The sequence below is a fragment of the Gigantopelta aegis genome, chromosome 4, assembly GCF_016097555.1.
Source record: "Gigantopelta aegis isolate Gae_Host chromosome 4, Gae_host_genome, whole genome shotgun sequence".
Lineage (NCBI taxonomy): Eukaryota > Metazoa > Mollusca > Gastropoda > Neomphalida > Peltospiridae > Gigantopelta > Gigantopelta aegis.
The window spans coordinates 20221253-20240686 of NC_054702.1; the positions used below are offsets into that span (position 1 = coordinate 20221253).

General features: G+C 41.5%; 1 protein-coding gene across 1 annotated transcript in view; it reads right to left on the reverse strand.

Annotated features, from left to right (window-relative positions):
• The window catches only part of LOC121369659, a 34965-nt gene extending 17277 nt beyond the window's left edge, over positions 1–17688 (reverse strand). Inside the window, exons 1-3 of the mRNA XM_041494705.1 lie at positions 17412–17688; positions 12471–12664; positions 8662–8770 (exon numbers count right to left, since the gene is read on the reverse strand). Of these exons, the coding sequence (XP_041350639.1) occupies positions 8662–8770; positions 12471–12664; positions 17412–17451 (343 nt within the window). The 5' untranslated portion in view covers positions 17452–17688. The remainder of the gene's footprint in view (positions 1–8661; positions 8771–12470; positions 12665–17411) is intronic.
• Between the last annotated feature and the right edge of the window lie 1746 nt (positions 17689–19434).

Consider the following 19434-nt stretch of genomic DNA (forward strand, 5'->3'; position numbering starts at 1 on the left):
AAACAATAAAAACTGTATGATCAACAGAATGAAAAAGATTGACAGAAATAATGTTCCATGGTGATTAATCGACCTTCATGGAAACTGTCAAAATCAAGAATACGTATACGGGGCAACTGCATGAGGCACGTGCAAACTATACTACTATAGAATGTGTTTCGGTGTGTTAAAACGTATGTTCGGTCTAATAGTTGATATTAACATTAATATTTCAGGTTCCCCTACTTTTTTTGAAGAGTATATATGCCTGCTAAGCGGGTGCGCCACAATAATTCCAAATATATATTTTTTCAAACATATCTTTAAAGACAAAGTTAATATCTGTAATATATTTTGGTTTTCTAATTACAGAAATAGTTTATAATACATTTGCAACAAAATATATTTTATAGTGTAATACATTTACAGTAATTCTAAATATCTACTTTTCAAAAATATCTTTAAATACAGAATTAATATTATCAATAAAAAGACATAGTTTTTTAATAACAGATACTTTTGGAATAGTAAATAGTTGTTTCCATTTCACAGCGTTTGGCCTAATACTGTAGTATTTACCTATGTATAATTTCCTTTTATTATCAAAATATGGACACTGAAAAAGAAAATTAAATTCATTTCCTAGATTGGTGTTACATAGAGGACATATCAGACATATGGTTAAGGACCACAGAGATATTGAGAGAGGAAACCCACTGTCGCCACTTCATGGGCTACTCTTTTCGATTAGCAGCAAGGGATCTTTTATATGCACCATCCCACAGACAGGATAACACATACCACTACCTTTGATATACCAGTCGTGGTGCACTGGCTGGAGCGAGAAATAGCCCAATGGGCCCACCGACGGGGATCGATCCCAGACCGACCGTGCATCAAGCGAACGTTTTACCACTGGGCTGCCTCCCGCCCCTCTCTCCTCTTAAAGGGACAGACCCTAGTTTTTAAACACTAAGGCATATTTTTCACCTAGACCCTACTTTCAACCAGTAAAAATAGACATTGAGTTTGATTAATTTACAAACAGAGTGAAACAGGAGTCTGTGACGTTGAAATACCCTTAAAGGTAGACTAAAACGCGACTCCATAACTGTTACTTCTCAGACGCACGTGCTTTTTAAAAAACATCAAAAATGCATTTTGTTGCATTAGAAACACCAGGATGGCCAGAAACACTTCGAATGTACGGAAATGGATAATCTAAACAATAAAATATAAGTAATCTTTGATTTCAGTGATCATAAACGGCTCTAACAGTGGGAAATATGCTGCAGTGTTTAAAAACTAGGGTCTGTCCGTTTAAAGCAAAGAGTTGAGTCATCATATTATTCTTACTCTTCTTCTTACTAGGGGCGAGACGTAGCCCAGTGGTAAAGTGCTCGCTCGATGCGCGGTCGGTCTGGGATCGATCCCCATCGGTGGGCCCATTAGGCTGTTTCTCGCTCCAGCCAATGTACCAAGACTGGTACATCAAAGGCCGTGGTATGTGCTATCCTGTCTATGGGATAGTACATATAAAAGATCCCTTGCTGCTAATCAAAAAAGAGTAGCGACAGTGGTTTCCTCCCTCAATATGTATGTGTGGTCCTTAACCATATGTCCGACGTCATACAACCGTACATAAAATGTGTTGAGTGCGTCGTTAAATAAACCATTTTCTTCATTCCTTCTTCTTGCTATTATTTGGTGGTATATTTAGTTTTCTTCCCTTACTACCTCATGTTATTTAATATGTTAACTCATAGTAATTTATGTTTTTAAATACTAACGTTTTTAGTATAATTAAAAGCTATTTATGTTATTTATTTTTGTTATTTCCTAGATAACATTTATAATTACAGTGAAACTTCTGTAAACTGGACACCTTCATAACCAAGTAAAATGTCCGGTTAAAAGAGGTATCCGGTTTAGAAAGGTTAAGTTCTGTTCTGATTTTTAAAGAAGACCGTGAGAAATGTCCGGTTTAGCGGGGAATTCCAGTTTACAGAGGGTCCTGTTTTGAGAGGTTTGATTGTACTATATCTTGTTTTATAGTAATAGTTTTAATATATTATATTACTAGCACATATATTTTAAGTAAGTTTAGATTATATTGCTAGTCATTTTATACCCCACCTCCTATTTATTTCTTAAGTTCAATGTGTAGCATTTTAAGATTTATCCTCGAACAGCGCTTTACCACGTTAATTGATTTTTAATCACCCTTAACTCGCTCCAGCCAGTATACCACGACTGGTACATCAAAGGCCGTGGTATATGCTATCCTGTCTATGGGATGGTGGGGGGGGGGGGGGGCGCATGGGGGGGGGGGGTCAGAAATTGACTCAGAATACCCAGTAACGTGGTATTTTGACCCCTGTAGAATACTGACCCCCGGTCACTACGGAAGATTTTGCAGAATAAAAATACCTTTACTTTAGAATTGGGACCGCTGCAGAGATTTAGCTCAGTGGTTTAAGCGCTCGACTGAGGTGCTTGGGTCATAGGATCGAATCTCCTCAGTGGACTCATTGGGTTTTCCCCGTCCCAACCAGTGCCCTACGACTGGTATAACAAAGATTGTGGTGTGTACTGTCCTTTCTATGGGAAAGTGCATATAAAAGATCCCTTGCTGGTTTTTCGGTAGGAGTAGCCCATGGAATAGCAACAGCTGGGTTTCCTCTCTCATTATCTTTGAGGTCCTTAACCATGTCTGATGCCATATAACCGTAAATAAAATGTGCTGAGTGCATCGTTCAACAAATCATTTTTTTTTCGACAGCGTTGACGACGGCGACGGTATCAATGGCAACGACGACATCATCGTTTATGTTTATGTTCGAATTAATTTCTAATTGAACTGTTAAAATTTAGTATAAATTATCTTATACATAAAACCAGATAAGTTATGAATTCGTCTCAATCGTCTATTTTTTTTTTTTAGTTAGACAAATTCTCTTTAGGTTTTTAGAAGTGAAATTTTAAATAACTAAATTAACCATGTTACAATTTTTTAAATATTTTAATAGATTGTATTTTGTCAACATAACTGAGATGAATATCAATGAACAATGAATGTAACTATAAGCGACACCAAATGCCCTATGTTTATGGTAAGCGATGCATTTAAGTTTGCAAAATTACTGTATTATACCGAAAATACATCCTAGAAACAATGCAGTAAAACTAACTCCATACGGTTTTAATTTTGAAGGAATATATATTGACTTCACCCACTAGCCAAAGAGCCATTTCACATTTAGCCTTTTTATGTATTTTATAGACTTTACCGTTAGCAATGGGAAAATAATGTGTCCAAATTACCATAGGTTCTCTTTTTTTTATTAGTATATCTTCATTGCTGGATAGTAACATGGCATGCAATAGAATGCTTAATGGGTTTTTTCTTTGGCACGAAACCGATACATTTTGTTTTTCACGGAATACTGGACAAAAATGGGTTGAACCCGAGGCAATTGTTGACAAGACGGCACACAGTGTCTTCCGTTTGTTAGTAAAGTTTGTATCGAGCCACGGTTGTCCTGAAGTTCTTATCACAGATCAAAGAAGAGAGTTTTGTAATGATCTGAACGACAGGTTTTGTCAGAAGATGGGGATTGACCATAGCATTGCCTCGCCCTATCATCCACAGACAGGAGGTAAACTTGGCGCATGCTAGACTGGTCCATACATAATTAAGTATGTGAACAACAAGGCAAAGGAACTTATTATTTGCAAGGTAAAATGGCAATTAATGGTAATAGGCTAAAATTGTTCACGACAAGGCACACCGAAGGAAACGAAGTTGTAAATAACACCGACAAAAGTCATGCTATAGCCCCAGTCTCACATACACGAATTATACCCCGAATGTCCAGGAATATACACGATCCTATGAAGCCCCGATTGCTCCCGATTTTTCGGAAAAATATTTGAATGATTCGGCTTCTTTCCTGAGCTGCGTACGAATGCTCACGAATGCTGCCAGAACTAATACGGTACCACTACGATATTGAACCCGATTCAATACGAATCGGGACGACCTACTACGTGTCCCCTAGGATGCCTTCCCAAATACGCTATGAATCATGACGATTAATGCGGAACACGTCAAGAATTACTACGACACACCTACGAATCCGCACGACTGCTACACGATTCAGTACGACTGCCTCAAGAACCAGTACGACTGTCGCAAGATGCCTATATGAAGGCTGCTGAACAGGCCAGATTTCATTCGACGTTCTGCCTGCAAGCAGTGGACATCACCATGCAACTCTTCAAGAAGTCAGCAACCGACCGCAAGGGACGATGGAAGAGCCAGCGTACCCGTGGAGAACCAGAAGCAGAGAAAGAGCCAGAGAGTCGTACGAATACCCCACGTTTAACCACGAATATTCCGAATGCATCTACGAACATACTACGATTACGCACGATGCCCTCAAGAACTCGTAAGATTGAGTCACGATTTGAACTTTATTCATGATTACTCCCGACAGTTTTGATTATGTTCAAAACAGTTGGCAGTCGATCCAGAACATTCAAGAATACTGATGAAAGGCCAAGAACACCCTACGGTCTCAGTACGTATATCCAAGAATCACCAAGATCAAGCCTATTCGGGAGATAATTCGTGTATGTGAGACTGGGGTTTATAAAAGAAAATGGTAAAGAACTTCCATTTAAGAAGAGGAAATTAAAAGTATATGAGGATGAGTTCAGTCAACATGACGTTGAGGTTCGACGCCAAACTGAAGAATCAGGAAGCACCAGTATTCGGTTCCATTCAGTTGACACGGAATGGCAAGCCACAAAATCACACTTATTTGGTTTAAATGTAAGAAACGGACAGGCGGAGATGGGAATTTGCAGCGAAATCAGGTCAGATGCATCATCCGTCAAGGTGGTTTCCATGAGAGGGGGTGGGTATTGTCTATTTTGTTCATTTAGCTACATATTAAGTGGAGTACAGTCCAATTATAAGGTAGTTAGAGAGGAAGTTGTCAATTTCATTCACGCCAATAAACACATTTTCCAACAAATCCAGTCAGAGCATGAAATTCAGTCAGAGAACGTGGGGCACAGAGTTAGAAATTTTCGCTTTTGCAAGCATTACAAACACAACAATGTATGTTTACTGTGTTCACGGGAAGGTAGACAGAGAACCATTCTACACATGGTTACCATATAAACCCTTATTAGATACAGGTGAACTGCCAGCCCAATGCGCTGGTTACATCCAAAACTTGAACGATCACTTCGAACCAGTTCTTGATGTAGAAGAAACGCTGTTTTCAGGACCACCATACAGACCTGTCAAAGATTTTGTGCCATCAAAATACTGGAGGTACATATATGAGCAGACCTTAACTTCTGCACTGGTGAACAGCCAAACTGACTGATATTTTGAAAGAACGAGAAGGAATGGAGATGGTATTGTCCAGAGGTTTAGAGATGCCCCCTACACCATATCGGGTTTAGAGCATGTTGCTAAGGAAATGGATGCAACTATATTGAATTTGCTATGTGACTGGGAAGACCAGGAAGAGAAGTTAGTAAACTACACAGACTGGTTTCACGAAAATAATATATATACATGCAAACTATACACAGAAGCGTGCGCACGCCACATACAGACATACAAACACACTATACATACTAACTTTCTAATTGTATTTGTTTAAAGCGCGTCCAGTTTGGAGGGAATGCATCTTGCCAATAAAAAATAAAAGTCTTATAAAATTTATAGGCTATGTTTTCTTTTCAGAACTCTGAACAGGTTTTTCAGACTGAAGATAGTTCGATTTGCTGTTCTTGAAGTTTCATTGCAGTAAACAAACATGAATTTTAAAATGGAAAGTGAAATGTAGAAACTAAATTTTAAAATGGAAAGCGAAACCCAGAAACTTAATTGCCCTAACTTGTTCCATATTTCTTACTTGATATTTTATGTCTGCAACATAATGAAATCAGTTGTACTGGAATGAGGCAACAAGTCATGTGACAATTATTTCAATATTGTCTATTTACCATGTTTGGTATTTGTTTCTGCCAAAACATAGCGGCAAAAATATTTATATTTATAGTTATAGGCACCTATTTGCCGAATAACAACCTGACATCATGAAAACGGCCATTATTGAATGAATAATCTCAATGCTGTTATAAAGGAAATCTCTACAGACATTTGTTTATCATAGTATTATGTTGCTATGGATATACCAGTATAATGAAAGAAAAATCTCACATCATCAAATCAGACATTTTAATCAATCCAGGCGTGGGTGCAGAACATTTTGCAAGGACATTTTTAAAAACCTAATAGGAATCTACAAAATCTTTAGTGTATTTGATTGGGTACCATACCTTATAATTACACCAAATTTCATTAAATGTGGCTGATTGGTTTCCCCAGAAATTATTAATCGGGTTTAAGCGAGTTGAGTTGGGTTGAATCTAGTACTGAAATGCGAACCCAGTACCTACCATACTTGAGGCCTATGACGTAGCCACTAATTTTACGATTTTTCATGGAGTAAAGTTGGAAGTTTGTTTTGTTTTTCGACACCACTAGATCACATTGATTAATTAATCATCGTCTATTGACAGAGGAAACCCGCTACTTTTTTCCATTAGCAGCAAGGGATCTGTTATATGCACTTTGCCATAGACACACCGGCCTCGGTGGCGTCGTGATTAGGCCATCGGTCTACAGGCTGGTAGGTACTGGGTTCGGATCTCAGTCGAGGCATGGGAATTTTAATCCAGATACCGACTCCAAACCCTGAGTGAGTGCTCTGCAAGGCTCAGTGGGTAGGTGTAAACCACTTGCACCGACCAGTGATCCATAACTGGTTCAACAAAGGCCATGGTTTGTGCTATCCTGCCTGTGGGAAGCGCAAATAAAAGACCCCTTTCTGTCTGTCGTAAAAGAGTAGCCTATGTGGCAACAGCGGGTTTCCTCTAAAAAAAAAAACAGTGTCAGAATGACCATATGTTTGACGTCCAATAGCCGATGATAAGATAAAAAATCAATGTGCTCTAGTGGCATTGCTAAATAAAACAAACCTTACTTTCTTACAAAGTCCTGGAAAAACCCCAAGCAGAATTCATAGCTATAGTTAAACATTCCTTCCTCTTTTGTTTCTTCTTTCTTTTTTTTTTTACAAAGTACTAAAAACCCAAGTCTAGCTCTGGCACTTGCCAAGTTCACCAACTGTGAATTTTAAGAACAATTAGTAAATTTTATTATAATTTGGTCAAATAATTTCATATGATTATTGATATATTGCAAAAAAACAATTAGGTTTCTGTAATTTTTAAAGTTTAATATATAATATGGTGAAATCTTCTGTTCACCCAGAAATGCCCTAACTTACTCGTCTTTCTCTGTGCAGTCTTCACAGAATGACGATATGTTTGACGTCCGATAGCCGATGATAAGATAAACAAATCAATGTGTTCTAGTGGCGTCGTTAAATAAAACAAACTTTACTTCTTTTTTCCCCCCCATAGACAGAAGAGTACATATCATGGCCTTTGATATACCAGTAGTGGTGCACTGGTTGGAACAAAAAAAGCCCAGTGGTAGACCTCCACCGAGGAGGTTCGATCCTGTGACCGTGGAACATCAACCGAGCGCTCAACCGACTGAGCTAGATCCCGCCCTTTCATGGAGTAAAGTAAACATAAGTAATGGCCTAGTCCATTTGTAAATGGACGGTAGAGTTAACGATAAGCAAAGTTATCTTTAGAATAAAATGGTTTGCCCCGTTCGTAGCGGGCGATTCGGTGCCATAGGTTCGAGTCCCAGCTATGACATAAACAATCTGTGAGGCCAGAAAGGATTTAATTATTGCCTACGCCCGTGCGTTCATATCTATGTATATACTAGTCAAACCCGAAATACATACAATATCTAGATAGATAGATAGATAGATAGATAGATAGATTCATACATAAAATACATACATACATACTTACATACATAGCACATACATACATGGGTCATTCTACACGAGGGGTCTAATTATGTAAACAATGTGCAACAACGGAAAGATAATCAAACTTGTTTAAAACTTTTTCTAACTCGCATGTTGGGATTCCCGTATTGGCAAAACATGAGATGAGTGCAGAGAATGGGCATAACAACCACTTTCATATAAATGAACAGCTCAATTCATACTATATTTGCATCTATTTCGAACTATATAAAATGTCACTTGATGATAGAGGCCACTTTTAAGGTCCCTATGGGTTGTTGTTTTATAGAGGATTAACTGTAAACTTAAGATATTATAGCAAAATAACTTACATAGAAACTTGTTGAAATCCCATTAAGAAGATTTTCTATGAATTCAAGAGGAGTCATTATTCTATGGGGGTTAGTTTTCAACGTGTGGGGGGTCGTAGTACTACGGGTTTTTCAGCTGGGAGTCATTTTTCTCCTGTAGAAAACTAACTCCTTTTGCTGTAGAAAAGAGACCGGGGAGTCAGTATTCTACGGGAGTCAAAATACCACGTTACACCGGTACCGGGCTGCAAACCCTGTACCTACCAGTCTGTAGTCAGATGGCGTAACCACTGCGCGACTGAGGCCGGTTTTGCAATACAGATCCACCTGATGGTGGTTTGGTGAGGATATCACCTACACTAAGGAAAACACAAAGGAAAACATCTCACCTGAAGTATCTCTCATAGTGTCATAATGCGCAGCCACGCCCACAATGACGTCATCGTCTGTGTTGAAGTGTTTACCTTTCAGAACACCAATGACGTTTATACCAGACACCTGGAAAATTAAATGTTGGAAACAACAGTGGATTTGGGGAAACTACCTGGAATCAGATTCCTCCTTTCTCTCTGTGTGTGTGCGTTTGGATGTTAGAGAATGTTCGGGAGTAATTTCAATAATCGAAATGCAGTAGCATATCCATTATTGAAATTAGGTGGTGGGAGGGGCATTAAGTGGGTTGCCTATCCTGAAGAGATGCCATTGGGTTAATATGACAACCCCCCCCCCCCCAACAACTACCCCCCCCAAAAAAAAACCCCAACAACTACCCCCCCCAAAACAAAAAAACAACAACCAACAACCCACCAAACAAACAAAAAATAATGTATGTCCAACACAATTAAAAACCCAAAACAAACACAAACAACAACAAAAACAACAATAAAAAACGCCAACCAAATGAGGAAGAGGGTGCACCGTAACAAAATGGGTTCTGGAATAATGTATGTCTGACTAGATAGTGAGAAGGAAGTCAGTGTAGTGGCCTTACACCTCCCCACTGCTTTGTTAAAACTCACTCCGGGTAGGATCCACTACAACGACTAGTGGTTATTGAGAGAGACGTCGGTGTAGTGGTCTTACACCTCCCCACTGCTTTGTTAAAAGTCACTCCGGGTAGGATCCACTACAACGACTAGTGGTTATTGAGAGAGACGTCGGTGTAGTGGTCTTACACCTCCCCACTGCTTTGTTAAAAGTCACTCCGTAGGATCCACTACCGGGGTAGGATCCACTACAACGACTAGTGGTTATTGAGAGAGACGTCGGTGTAGTGGTCTTACACCTCCCCACTGCTTTGTTAAAAGTCACTCCGGGTAGGATCCACTACAACGACTAGTGGTTATTGAGAGAGACGTCGGTGTAGTGGTCTTACACCTCCCCACTGCTTTGTTAAAAGTCACTCCGGGTAGGATCCACTACAACGACTAGTGGTTATTGAGAGAGACGTCGGTGTAGTGGTCTTACACCTCCCCACTGCTTTGTTAAAAGTCACTCCGGGTAGGATCCACTACAACGACTAGTGGTTATTGAGAGAGACGTCGGTGTAGTGGTCTTACACCTCCCCACTGCTTTGTTAAAAGTCACTCCGGGTAGGATCCACTACCACGACTAGTGGTTATTGAGAGAGACGTCGGTGTAGTGGTCTTACACCTCCCCACTGCTTTGTTAAAAGTCACTCTGGGTAGGATCCACTACCACGACTAGTGGTTATTGAGAGAGACGTCGGTGTAGTGGTCTTACACCTCCCCACTGATTTGTTAAAACTCACTCCGGGTAGGATCCACTACCACGACTAGTGGTTATTGAGAGAGACGTCGGTGTAGTGGTCTTACACCTCCCCACTGCTTTGTTAAAAGTCACTCCGGGTAGGATCCACTACCACGACTAGTGGTTATTGAGAGAGACGTCGGTGTAGTGGTCTTACACCTCCCCACTGCTTTGTTAAAAGTCACTCCGGGTAGGATCCACTACCACGACTAGTGGTTATTGAGAGAGACGTCGGTGTAGTGGTCTTACACCTCCCCACTGCTTTGTTAAAAGTCACTCTGGGTAGGATCCACTACCACGACTAGTGGTTATTGAGAGAGACGTCGGTGTAGTGGTCTTACACCTCCCCACTGATTTGTTAAAACTCACTCCGGGTAGGATCCACTACTACGACTAGTGGTTATTGAGAGAGACGTCGGTGTAGTGGTCTTACACCTCCCCACTGATTTGTTAAAACTCACTCGGGTAGGATCCACTACAACGACTAGTGGTTATTGAGAGAGACGTCGGTGTAGTGGTCTTACACCTCCCCACTGCTTTGTTAAAACTCACTCCGGGTAGGATCCACTACAACGACTAGTGGTTATTGAGAGAGACGTCGGTGTAGTGGTCTTACACCTCCCCACTGCTTTGTTAAAACTCACTCCGGGTAGGATCCACTACAACGACTAGTGGTTATTGAGAGAGACGTCGGTGTAGTGGTCTTACACCTCCCCACTGCTTTGTTAAAACTCACTCCGGGTAGGATCCACTACAACGACTAGTGGTTATTGAGAGAGACGTCGGTGTAGTGGTCTTACACCTCCCCACTGCTTTGTTAAAACTCACTCCGGGTAGGATCCACTACAACGACTAGTGGTTATTGAGAGAGACGTCGGTGTAGTGGTCTTACACCTCCCCACTGATTTGTTAAAACTCACTCCGGGCAGGATCCACTACAACGACTAGTGGTTATTGAGAGAGACGTCGGTGTAGTGGTCTTACACCTCCCCACTGATTTGTTAAAACTCACTCCGGGTAGGATCCACTACAACGACTAGTGGTTATTGAGAGAGACGTCGGTGTAGTGGTCTTACACCTCCCCACTGCTTTGTTAAAACTCACTCCGGGTAGGATCCACTACAACGACTAGTGGTTATTGAGAGAGACGTCGGTGTAGTGGTCTTACACCTCCCCACTGCTTTGTTAAAACTCACTCCGGGTAGGATCCACTACAACGACTAGTGGTTATTGAGAGAGACGTCAGTGTAGTGGTCTTACACCTCCCCACTGCTTTGTTAAAATTCACTCCGGGTAGGATCCACTACAACGACTAGTGGTTATTGAGAGAGACGTCAGTGTAGTGGCCTTACACCCTACCGTGTGCAGGAAAGTGTGCAAGGTGTTTAGACCTGGGCGAGCGAAATTGTTGTGTGTGTGTGTGTGTGTGTGTGCGGCGGGGGGGGGGGGGGGGGAGAGAACCAGAAAATACACTGGAAACAGGCCCATAGCCAGCATTTCGTGTGGGAGGGTTCGACTATGTATTTACCGGGGCCTTTTGGATGAAGTTGTATAAGGATCCAGGGCCATGCTCATCCGGAAAATTTTAAATCTCTGAAAATCTAAAATGCGTTTTCCTGGCATCTGCAACTTAAAAAATTTATAATTTAAAACAATGATTTTCGATTATTTTGTAGATTGTATTTTTGTTATTATTAAGGTTATTATTATATTTGTTTTCTGAAGATAATGAAATTCTAGCACACAGCAGGAGTTAAAGGTATTGACCCGGTGTATTAACCTAAATATTTTTGGCAATTGCTTATTATAACCTTAGTAACAAAAAAGGTATGTGTACCTCAGAACTATTATCAGTTCCTTTAATAATTAACATATTTACGAAAATGGAATCACATTACGTTCATATAAATTGTATCATAACCAATTACCGCCAACACATGCAGCCCCTGTTAAGGGTACAGGTGTAGTCCTCAAACGTGTTCAGCAAAAGGTATTGCATAAGGTACAGCATCCCATTTAATTTTTGTCACCGATGTGTCATATCATCGAAATGGCATTTACATGTTGGCTATAAAACAAGAGAGGGTTTCGACCTCAATGCCCTCACCTCACCCCCACCCACCTCACCCCCACCCCACCACATCCCCGCACACGTAACTGTTCAGAGTTGAGCAACACAGGGTACTACCTGAAAATTCAAATAGCACTGTCATGTTTCTTTTTCGGGATGGTGGTGAGATGGTAGAGCAAATGCCTCACCTGACCCAGTCTGCTACCTACGGTCCAGTAATGGGAATGGGAATTCTATTTATGTGACCATATCCACAGAGGTTCAGGCACGCCAACCCCGGACTTGGCCTCTGACTTCGCCAGTGACCAATTCCGGGGCAGGAGGGGTCCAGTAATTATCATTCGTAGTGTGACTAACCGTCTGTAAACGTGTGTTAAACGTGTCGAGGTGAGTCTCCAGTCCGTATTCCCGAAACTCGTCTCTGATGAACCGCATTGCTCTCATCTTGTATTTCGGGTAGGTCGCGTGATGTCTCGGCTGAGAAAAGTGCGACTGTAGTGCATCTTTCATCCATTTCTTATCGATTTCACCATGAGCCGCAAAGATTACAACTGAAAAAACAACAAAAAACAACCCAATACTTGAGTCAGGAGGTACTGGGTTCGTATCCCATCCACAGCGAGCTCTATCGGTTCAATAGTGGGTAGTAGTTTAAGGCCACTAATCAAAATTCTCTCTAACTAACAATTAAAGTTACATTCTCTGGTTACCATATTATAACATCATGTACAAATATAAAACACAAGCTCAAATGCACTTTTAAAAAACTCGTGTGTGTTCGCTATGAACGGAGATCGTCAAAAGTATACGCTCGATTCGGCACCTGTACCGTCATTGCTCGGCAAAGCACAAACAACAGCATGTTGTCAGTTTCAGTTAACATGCGCGCTTGTGGATTTGAAAATGAAATGAGAAATCTTGCGCTGTACGAAGAACGTTCGGTTAAGGATACGGTACTAGAGTCTTTCGTTAAAACCGGTTTCAGAATTAATATTTTATAAAGTGTTAGTAGAACTTTCAAAGTTTAGTTTATATACTAGTAACATATTGATCATCTTTTTATTTAAAAAATAAAATATACTAACGTAGACAATGAACGTTTTCATTGCTTAATTTTACGTGTGTTAAAATCGACAAATTCAAATAAATATTCTTTCGTTTGGAAAGGGTAAAGTAAAACGACATCAATGTTAAAGTATATTGATTTAAGAAGAAACGGGTGCATGTGCAGGGGGCGGGTATTGGGCGTTGAAATCCTTACCTTCCCAAGCTAAAAAAAAAAAATTTGAAATATATTTTCTGGGGGAACATCGCCCCATATATAAACTTAGCTTAACACAGTCTATAACCCCAACCCCGCTGAAATCCCTGCACATGCGCCTTTTGATTATTTTTAATTTTTTAGCAAGGGATCGTTTATATGTACAGACAGGATATCACATACCACGGGCTTTTATATACCAGTCATGGCGCACTGGCTGGAACGAGCCCGCCGGTTGGGATTTATTCTAGACCGACCGCGCATTTCCAAAAACCTCACCTTTTTAGGTCTAAGTAATGAATTAAAATAGCATATAGTCTTGATAAATCTAGATCGAACACAACACCCTCTTCCTCTACCCCTAGAGCGTTACGTAATTATTAACACCCCCTTACATGTAACGCATATGCCAATCGCTGGCCACTGTCAAAATTTCAAGCCACTGACCCCTGGAAAGGTGTTGTACCATACCTCTATGGATATAAATATGTTTTGGAGATATGAGACGACCCCTTAATCAAGACAGTTAAATCAAGTAAAGTTCCAGTTCTATTGGCGTCCCGCTAAATGAAGAAAATCAAAGCTGGCCATTGAGTTTGTAGTTGACCTAAATAATGTAGATAAGCGAGCATTGCGAAACTATAGCGATGTGGTGGACCTTTCATGTACCAAACAGAACTGGATCATCTATTCTAAATGCTTAAATAATAAAAAAAATATTCCAGGGAATGTAGTTTTAACCAACTGTCCCGGACCACGTTTTACGAAGCGATCTTAGTGTTAAGAAAATCTTAAGTGCATAACTATTGCATGCGCCTCAGATGATCTTAGCGCTAAGATCGCTTCGTAAAACGAGACCCCGGCTGGAATGTCCTTTGTCAACAATGATCTATTGTTAAGCTAAAATAATAGATTATCCCAACTGCCGTTAAGGCAAAACCACACGATGCGAGTGCCTCGTACAACAATAGCCGATTGTAACAAAAAAAAGTTTGTTTTATTTAACGACGCCTCTAGAGCACATCGTTTATCTTATCTTCGGCTATTGGACCTCAAACATATGGTCATTCTGACACTGTTTTTTGTATAGAGGAAACCCGCTATCGCCACATAGGCTACTCTTTTACGACAGACAACATGGGATCTTTTATTTGCACTTCCCACAAGGCAGGATAGCACAAACCATGGCCTTTGTTGAACCAGTTATGGATCACTGGTCGGTGCAAGTCGTTTACACCTGTAGTAGTGTTGGTATAAAGTGCTCCTACTGGCAGTAGCTAGTGGGAATTTCCCTATTAGCTCAGTTGGTAGAGCGCTGGACTCTCGTACCGAGAGTCTGTGGTTCGAATCCCCTCAGTGGAGGTTGATTTTTCTGTTACACACCTACCCATTGAGCCTTGCGGAGCACTCACTCAGGGTTTGGAGTCGGTATCTGGATTAAAAATCCCATGCCTCGACTGGGATCCGAACCCAGTACCTACCAGCCTGTAGACCGATGGCCTAACCACGACGCCACCGAGGCCGGTTCCGATTGTAATAAGACATCATCACGATTTCATCGCTTGCTATGCTATCAGCTGTTCTCGTACGAGACATTCGTTTTGTGTGGTGTCGCCGTTAATTTACTTTAACCACTTGTTAAGAGTATGGCTGCAGTAAGATTATGATCTATACCAATACTAAAGTTAAAGTCTGTTTTATTTATCGCCACCACTAGAGTACATTGATTAATTAATCATCGACTATTGGATGTCAAACATTTGGTAATTCTGAATCGTAGTCATCGGAGGAAACCAACTACATTTTTTTCTAATGCAACAAGGGATGTTTTATATGCAAAAAAGGTCACGAACAAAATCATTTGTACTAACTTTGGTTGAAATCTACATCTACATATACAATTCAAAAATCTGTCAGCCATTCAAAAGCTAGGGCAGCCTTATTAGATTTCGAAGCGTCATGAAAAACAACAGTACTTGGTCAGAGCCACGATGGAATCGTTTGTACTAAATTTTGTTGATGTCTGCATGAGACATGGCTGAGATATTGTATTTTGAATTGGCATCCAAAATAACAACACTTGCAAGGCCATGACAGGATTATTTGGACCACGTTTGGTAAAAATCTGCTGGGTGGAACGTGAGAATAAGTCGAAGATGTCTTGACCAATTGAAGGTCATGATGACCATCTTGGATTTAGAATCGGCCCGAAAAATAACACCTTTTCACAGCCATGAACATTTGGATCAAGTTTGGTTAAAACCTGCCTGGTGGAAATTGAGAAGAAGTCAAAAATGTCTCAGTCAGTCAGAGGTCAAGTCGGCCATCTTGGATTTTGAATTGGCTCGACAAATAACAAGACTTGGTGAACTAATAATCTGTGTTACAGATCACTAGTGTTATTTATAAATGATGTTATTTATTAACGCTGTTTACAACTCATAGCTGGGGCGGGATGTAGCCCAGTTGTAACGTGCTCTCTTGATGCGCGGTCGGTGTGGGATCGATCCCCGTCGGTGGGTCCATTGGGCCATTTCTCGTTTTAGTCAGTTTACCACAACTGGTATATCAAAGGCCGTGGTATGTATTATCCTGTCTGTGGGAAAGTGCATATAAAAGATCCCTTTTTGAATTAGGAAAGATGTAGCGGATTTCCTAATTCAGTCAGAATTACCAAATGTTTGACACCCAATAGCCGATGATTGATTAATCAATATGCTCTAGTGGTGTCATTAAACAACAACAAAAAAGACCCCCCCCCCCCCCCCCCCCCCCAAAAAAAAAAAAAAAAAAATACCCACACAAGAAACCCCTCACAAATGATGTGCTGTTTCAATACAGGCTCGTTTGGATGCAGTTATAACACATTTTATTCAATATTTAATTTCAGTCTACTGGACGTACTTAAAATATCCTCAGAACACAGTGATGTTGGCCCTTCGTAAATAAAAGGGAACGTTTGTTGTCGTGTGTGTGTGTTGTTTTTTTTTTTTTTTGTTTTTTTTTTTTTTTTTTTTTTTTTGTTTTTTTTTTTTTGGGTTTTGGGGGGTGGGGGGTGGGGGGGGGTGGATGGGTGGGAGTGGTGTGGTGACGATAAGCATGTACACTTTCTAATACCGACCCTGAGAAAATATGGTTGCCATCTTCACATGGAAGGAAGGAAGGAAGAAAGGAAATGTTTTATTTAACGACGCACTCAACACATTTTATTTTACGGTTATATGGCGTCAGTCGTCAGACATATAGTTAAGGACCACACATATACTGAGAGAGGAAACCCGCTGTCACCACTTCATGGGCTACTCTTTTCGATTAGCAGCAAGGGATCTTTTATATGCACCATCCCACAGACAGGATAGTACATACCACAACCTTTGTTACACCAGTTGTGGAGCACTGGCTGGAACGAGAAATAGCCCAATGGGTCCACCGACAGGGATCGACCATAGACCGACCGCGAATCAAGCGAACGCTTTACCACTGGGCTACATCTCGCCCCTTTTAGACATGGCGACACACACCCTTCGAAAGCTCTAGGGACAATCTGGGTCATTCTTTGCGTCGTACGTATATGAACGAACTGAATGATTGAAACATTAAATAAATATCATTATCACAGACGAGATATATACGATATCAAGCTATTTTATAGCATATTATTATTATTATTATTATTATTATTATAGCAACATTATATTACACATGTATTTTAGTTTCAGTCATTCTAACAACGATTGTGTATCGGACATGTATAACATTCCACCATGACAGCCCCATTTTGTGTCTGTCTAGTAACCTAGGGTTACACGATTGAATATGGCCGACAGTTATCAATTTTTAGAATGTTTTGTGGGAATTTTCGTTTTGATTTTCACGGGAAATGTATTACAAACATTATTTGAAATTTGAGAAAAGAAAACAAAGCTATTTATGCACGCACGCACGCGCACACACCCATACACGTATACATACTCGCACACACACACGCACATAAATACATACATACATACACAATAATGATCCAATTAAAATCTTACCTGCAAAAAGAAACAAAAGCTGTTGACAAGACCACTTCATTTTTATAACTATATAACAGAATTTTAAAACTTATTTATTCACTTATAATCAACCTAACACTTTATAAAACTAAAATTGCAGCATATGCCACGAATGATCTGATATAAAGCAATAACAGGTAAATGCTGGAAACCAAAAGTAGCTCTTTTTCCAAGAAATCGTTCCTAATAAGGACGTCCAAGTCTCTTTATCAGCCAGTGGTTGGCGTTTAACACATGCAATTCCTTTAAAGGTACAGGCCCCACCTTCCCCGCCATGTACCGGCCTTGGTGGCGTCGTGGCAGGCCATCGGTCTACAGGCTGGTAGGTACTGGGTTCGGAACCCAGTCGAGGCATGGACTTTTTAATCGAAATATTGACTCCAAACCCTGAGTGAGTGCACCGCAAGGCTCAATGGGTAGGTGTAAACCACTTGCACCGACCAGTGATCCATAACTGGTTCAACAAAGGCCATGATTTGTGCTATCCTGCCTGTGGGAAGCGCAAATAAAAGATCCCTTACTGTCTGTCGTAAAAAGAGTAGCCTATGTGGCGACAGCTGGTTTCCTCTAAAAAACAGTGTCAGAATGACCATATGTTTGACGTCCAATAGCCGATGATAAGATAAAAAATCAATGTGCTCAAGCGGCGTCGTTAAATAAAACAAACTTTACTCTCGTTTTTTCCCCGCCATGTACTTACACTACAGCGATATGAATTAAGCGATTGACATACAATATGGGCTGTTTTGAGGTGCTTCCGAGGCAGAATAGAAACACCTCAGTGGATTCATTCAACTATAGTGACATGCCAGTATGTGGACACATAAAAGTCACGTAACGGTGTCATATTCCTCGTCACATTAAGAATGCCACGACTCAAAGAAGAACAAAGGGATAGAGCGTTTGGCATGGTTCAAGGTGGGACTTCGCAAAGCCAAGTTGCTAGGACCTTCAGAGTCCATCCATCAACTATTGGACGACTTGTTGAACGTCATCAACAGACCGGGAGTGTCCGCGATCGACCTCGACTTGGTCAACGTCCCGTTACGACCCCACGCTACTCCACCGGTAGAGGTTCCTTCGCCGCCGTCGACGCCGCGACGCAGACCGGCGAGCCCGCATCGGACAGAAATGGATCCGCCGGCCAGCCCTGATGTCTCTACCTCCCCGGTTCCACACCCCCACCCGCCGGTCCTTTTAAGGGCCAATATTATGGCGCCGCTGGAAGGGATCGAACCGGTGATCGCACCAAACAGACCCAGCGCAGAGGGATACCGCCCAACTGGAAAGCTGGGATCGGCCACATCCGCAGTAAGACGCTGGGTAAACCAAATAGGGACCAAGCCCCTGGTCGTGTACACTCCAACACTGGAGCAGCTGCCCACAACACCGACCAGAGGAGTATTCCCCAACCGGTACGATCGACAACGGGGCAGCTTCCACATCAACAGCGTGGAATCCCGCACCGGTGCACTGAGTACCATGCTGATGATGGAGCACGACGGCGTATACCAGCAGGCATACGTGGGGGAAGGCTCCACACACCGTCAGACCCACGACATGCTGCGCAGGGTGTTCGCACAGCACTATGGGGACGTCGTCAGCAGGTACCAGCGGGAGATGCGTCACCTCCCCAACTTCCACAGCGACGCCTGAACACCGCCCCAGCCCTTAAGGCTATCCTGGTTCGTATAGATCGGTACGTTTAGGCTTAAATTTTAAAAATCCGACACCCTTTAAATTTTCGGCCGAATCGTCTAAATTAGCGTTCAATCACCAGCAATATTTCGGAAATAACGCAACAAATTACTTCAACTTTTTGGTTTAATTCTCCTGAGAAATTTCAAAATTACTACCACCGCCTCTTCCGCCTCTGCCTCGGTCAGCCACAGCCGGTCTTCGGTGCTCCATGTGCCAAGTCGTAAGCGAGAAGCCAACCACCACCCTCCTGTCTTGGACGGAATAGCTTGCTCCCCAAGCACCTGCGCCCACGACAGGCGTG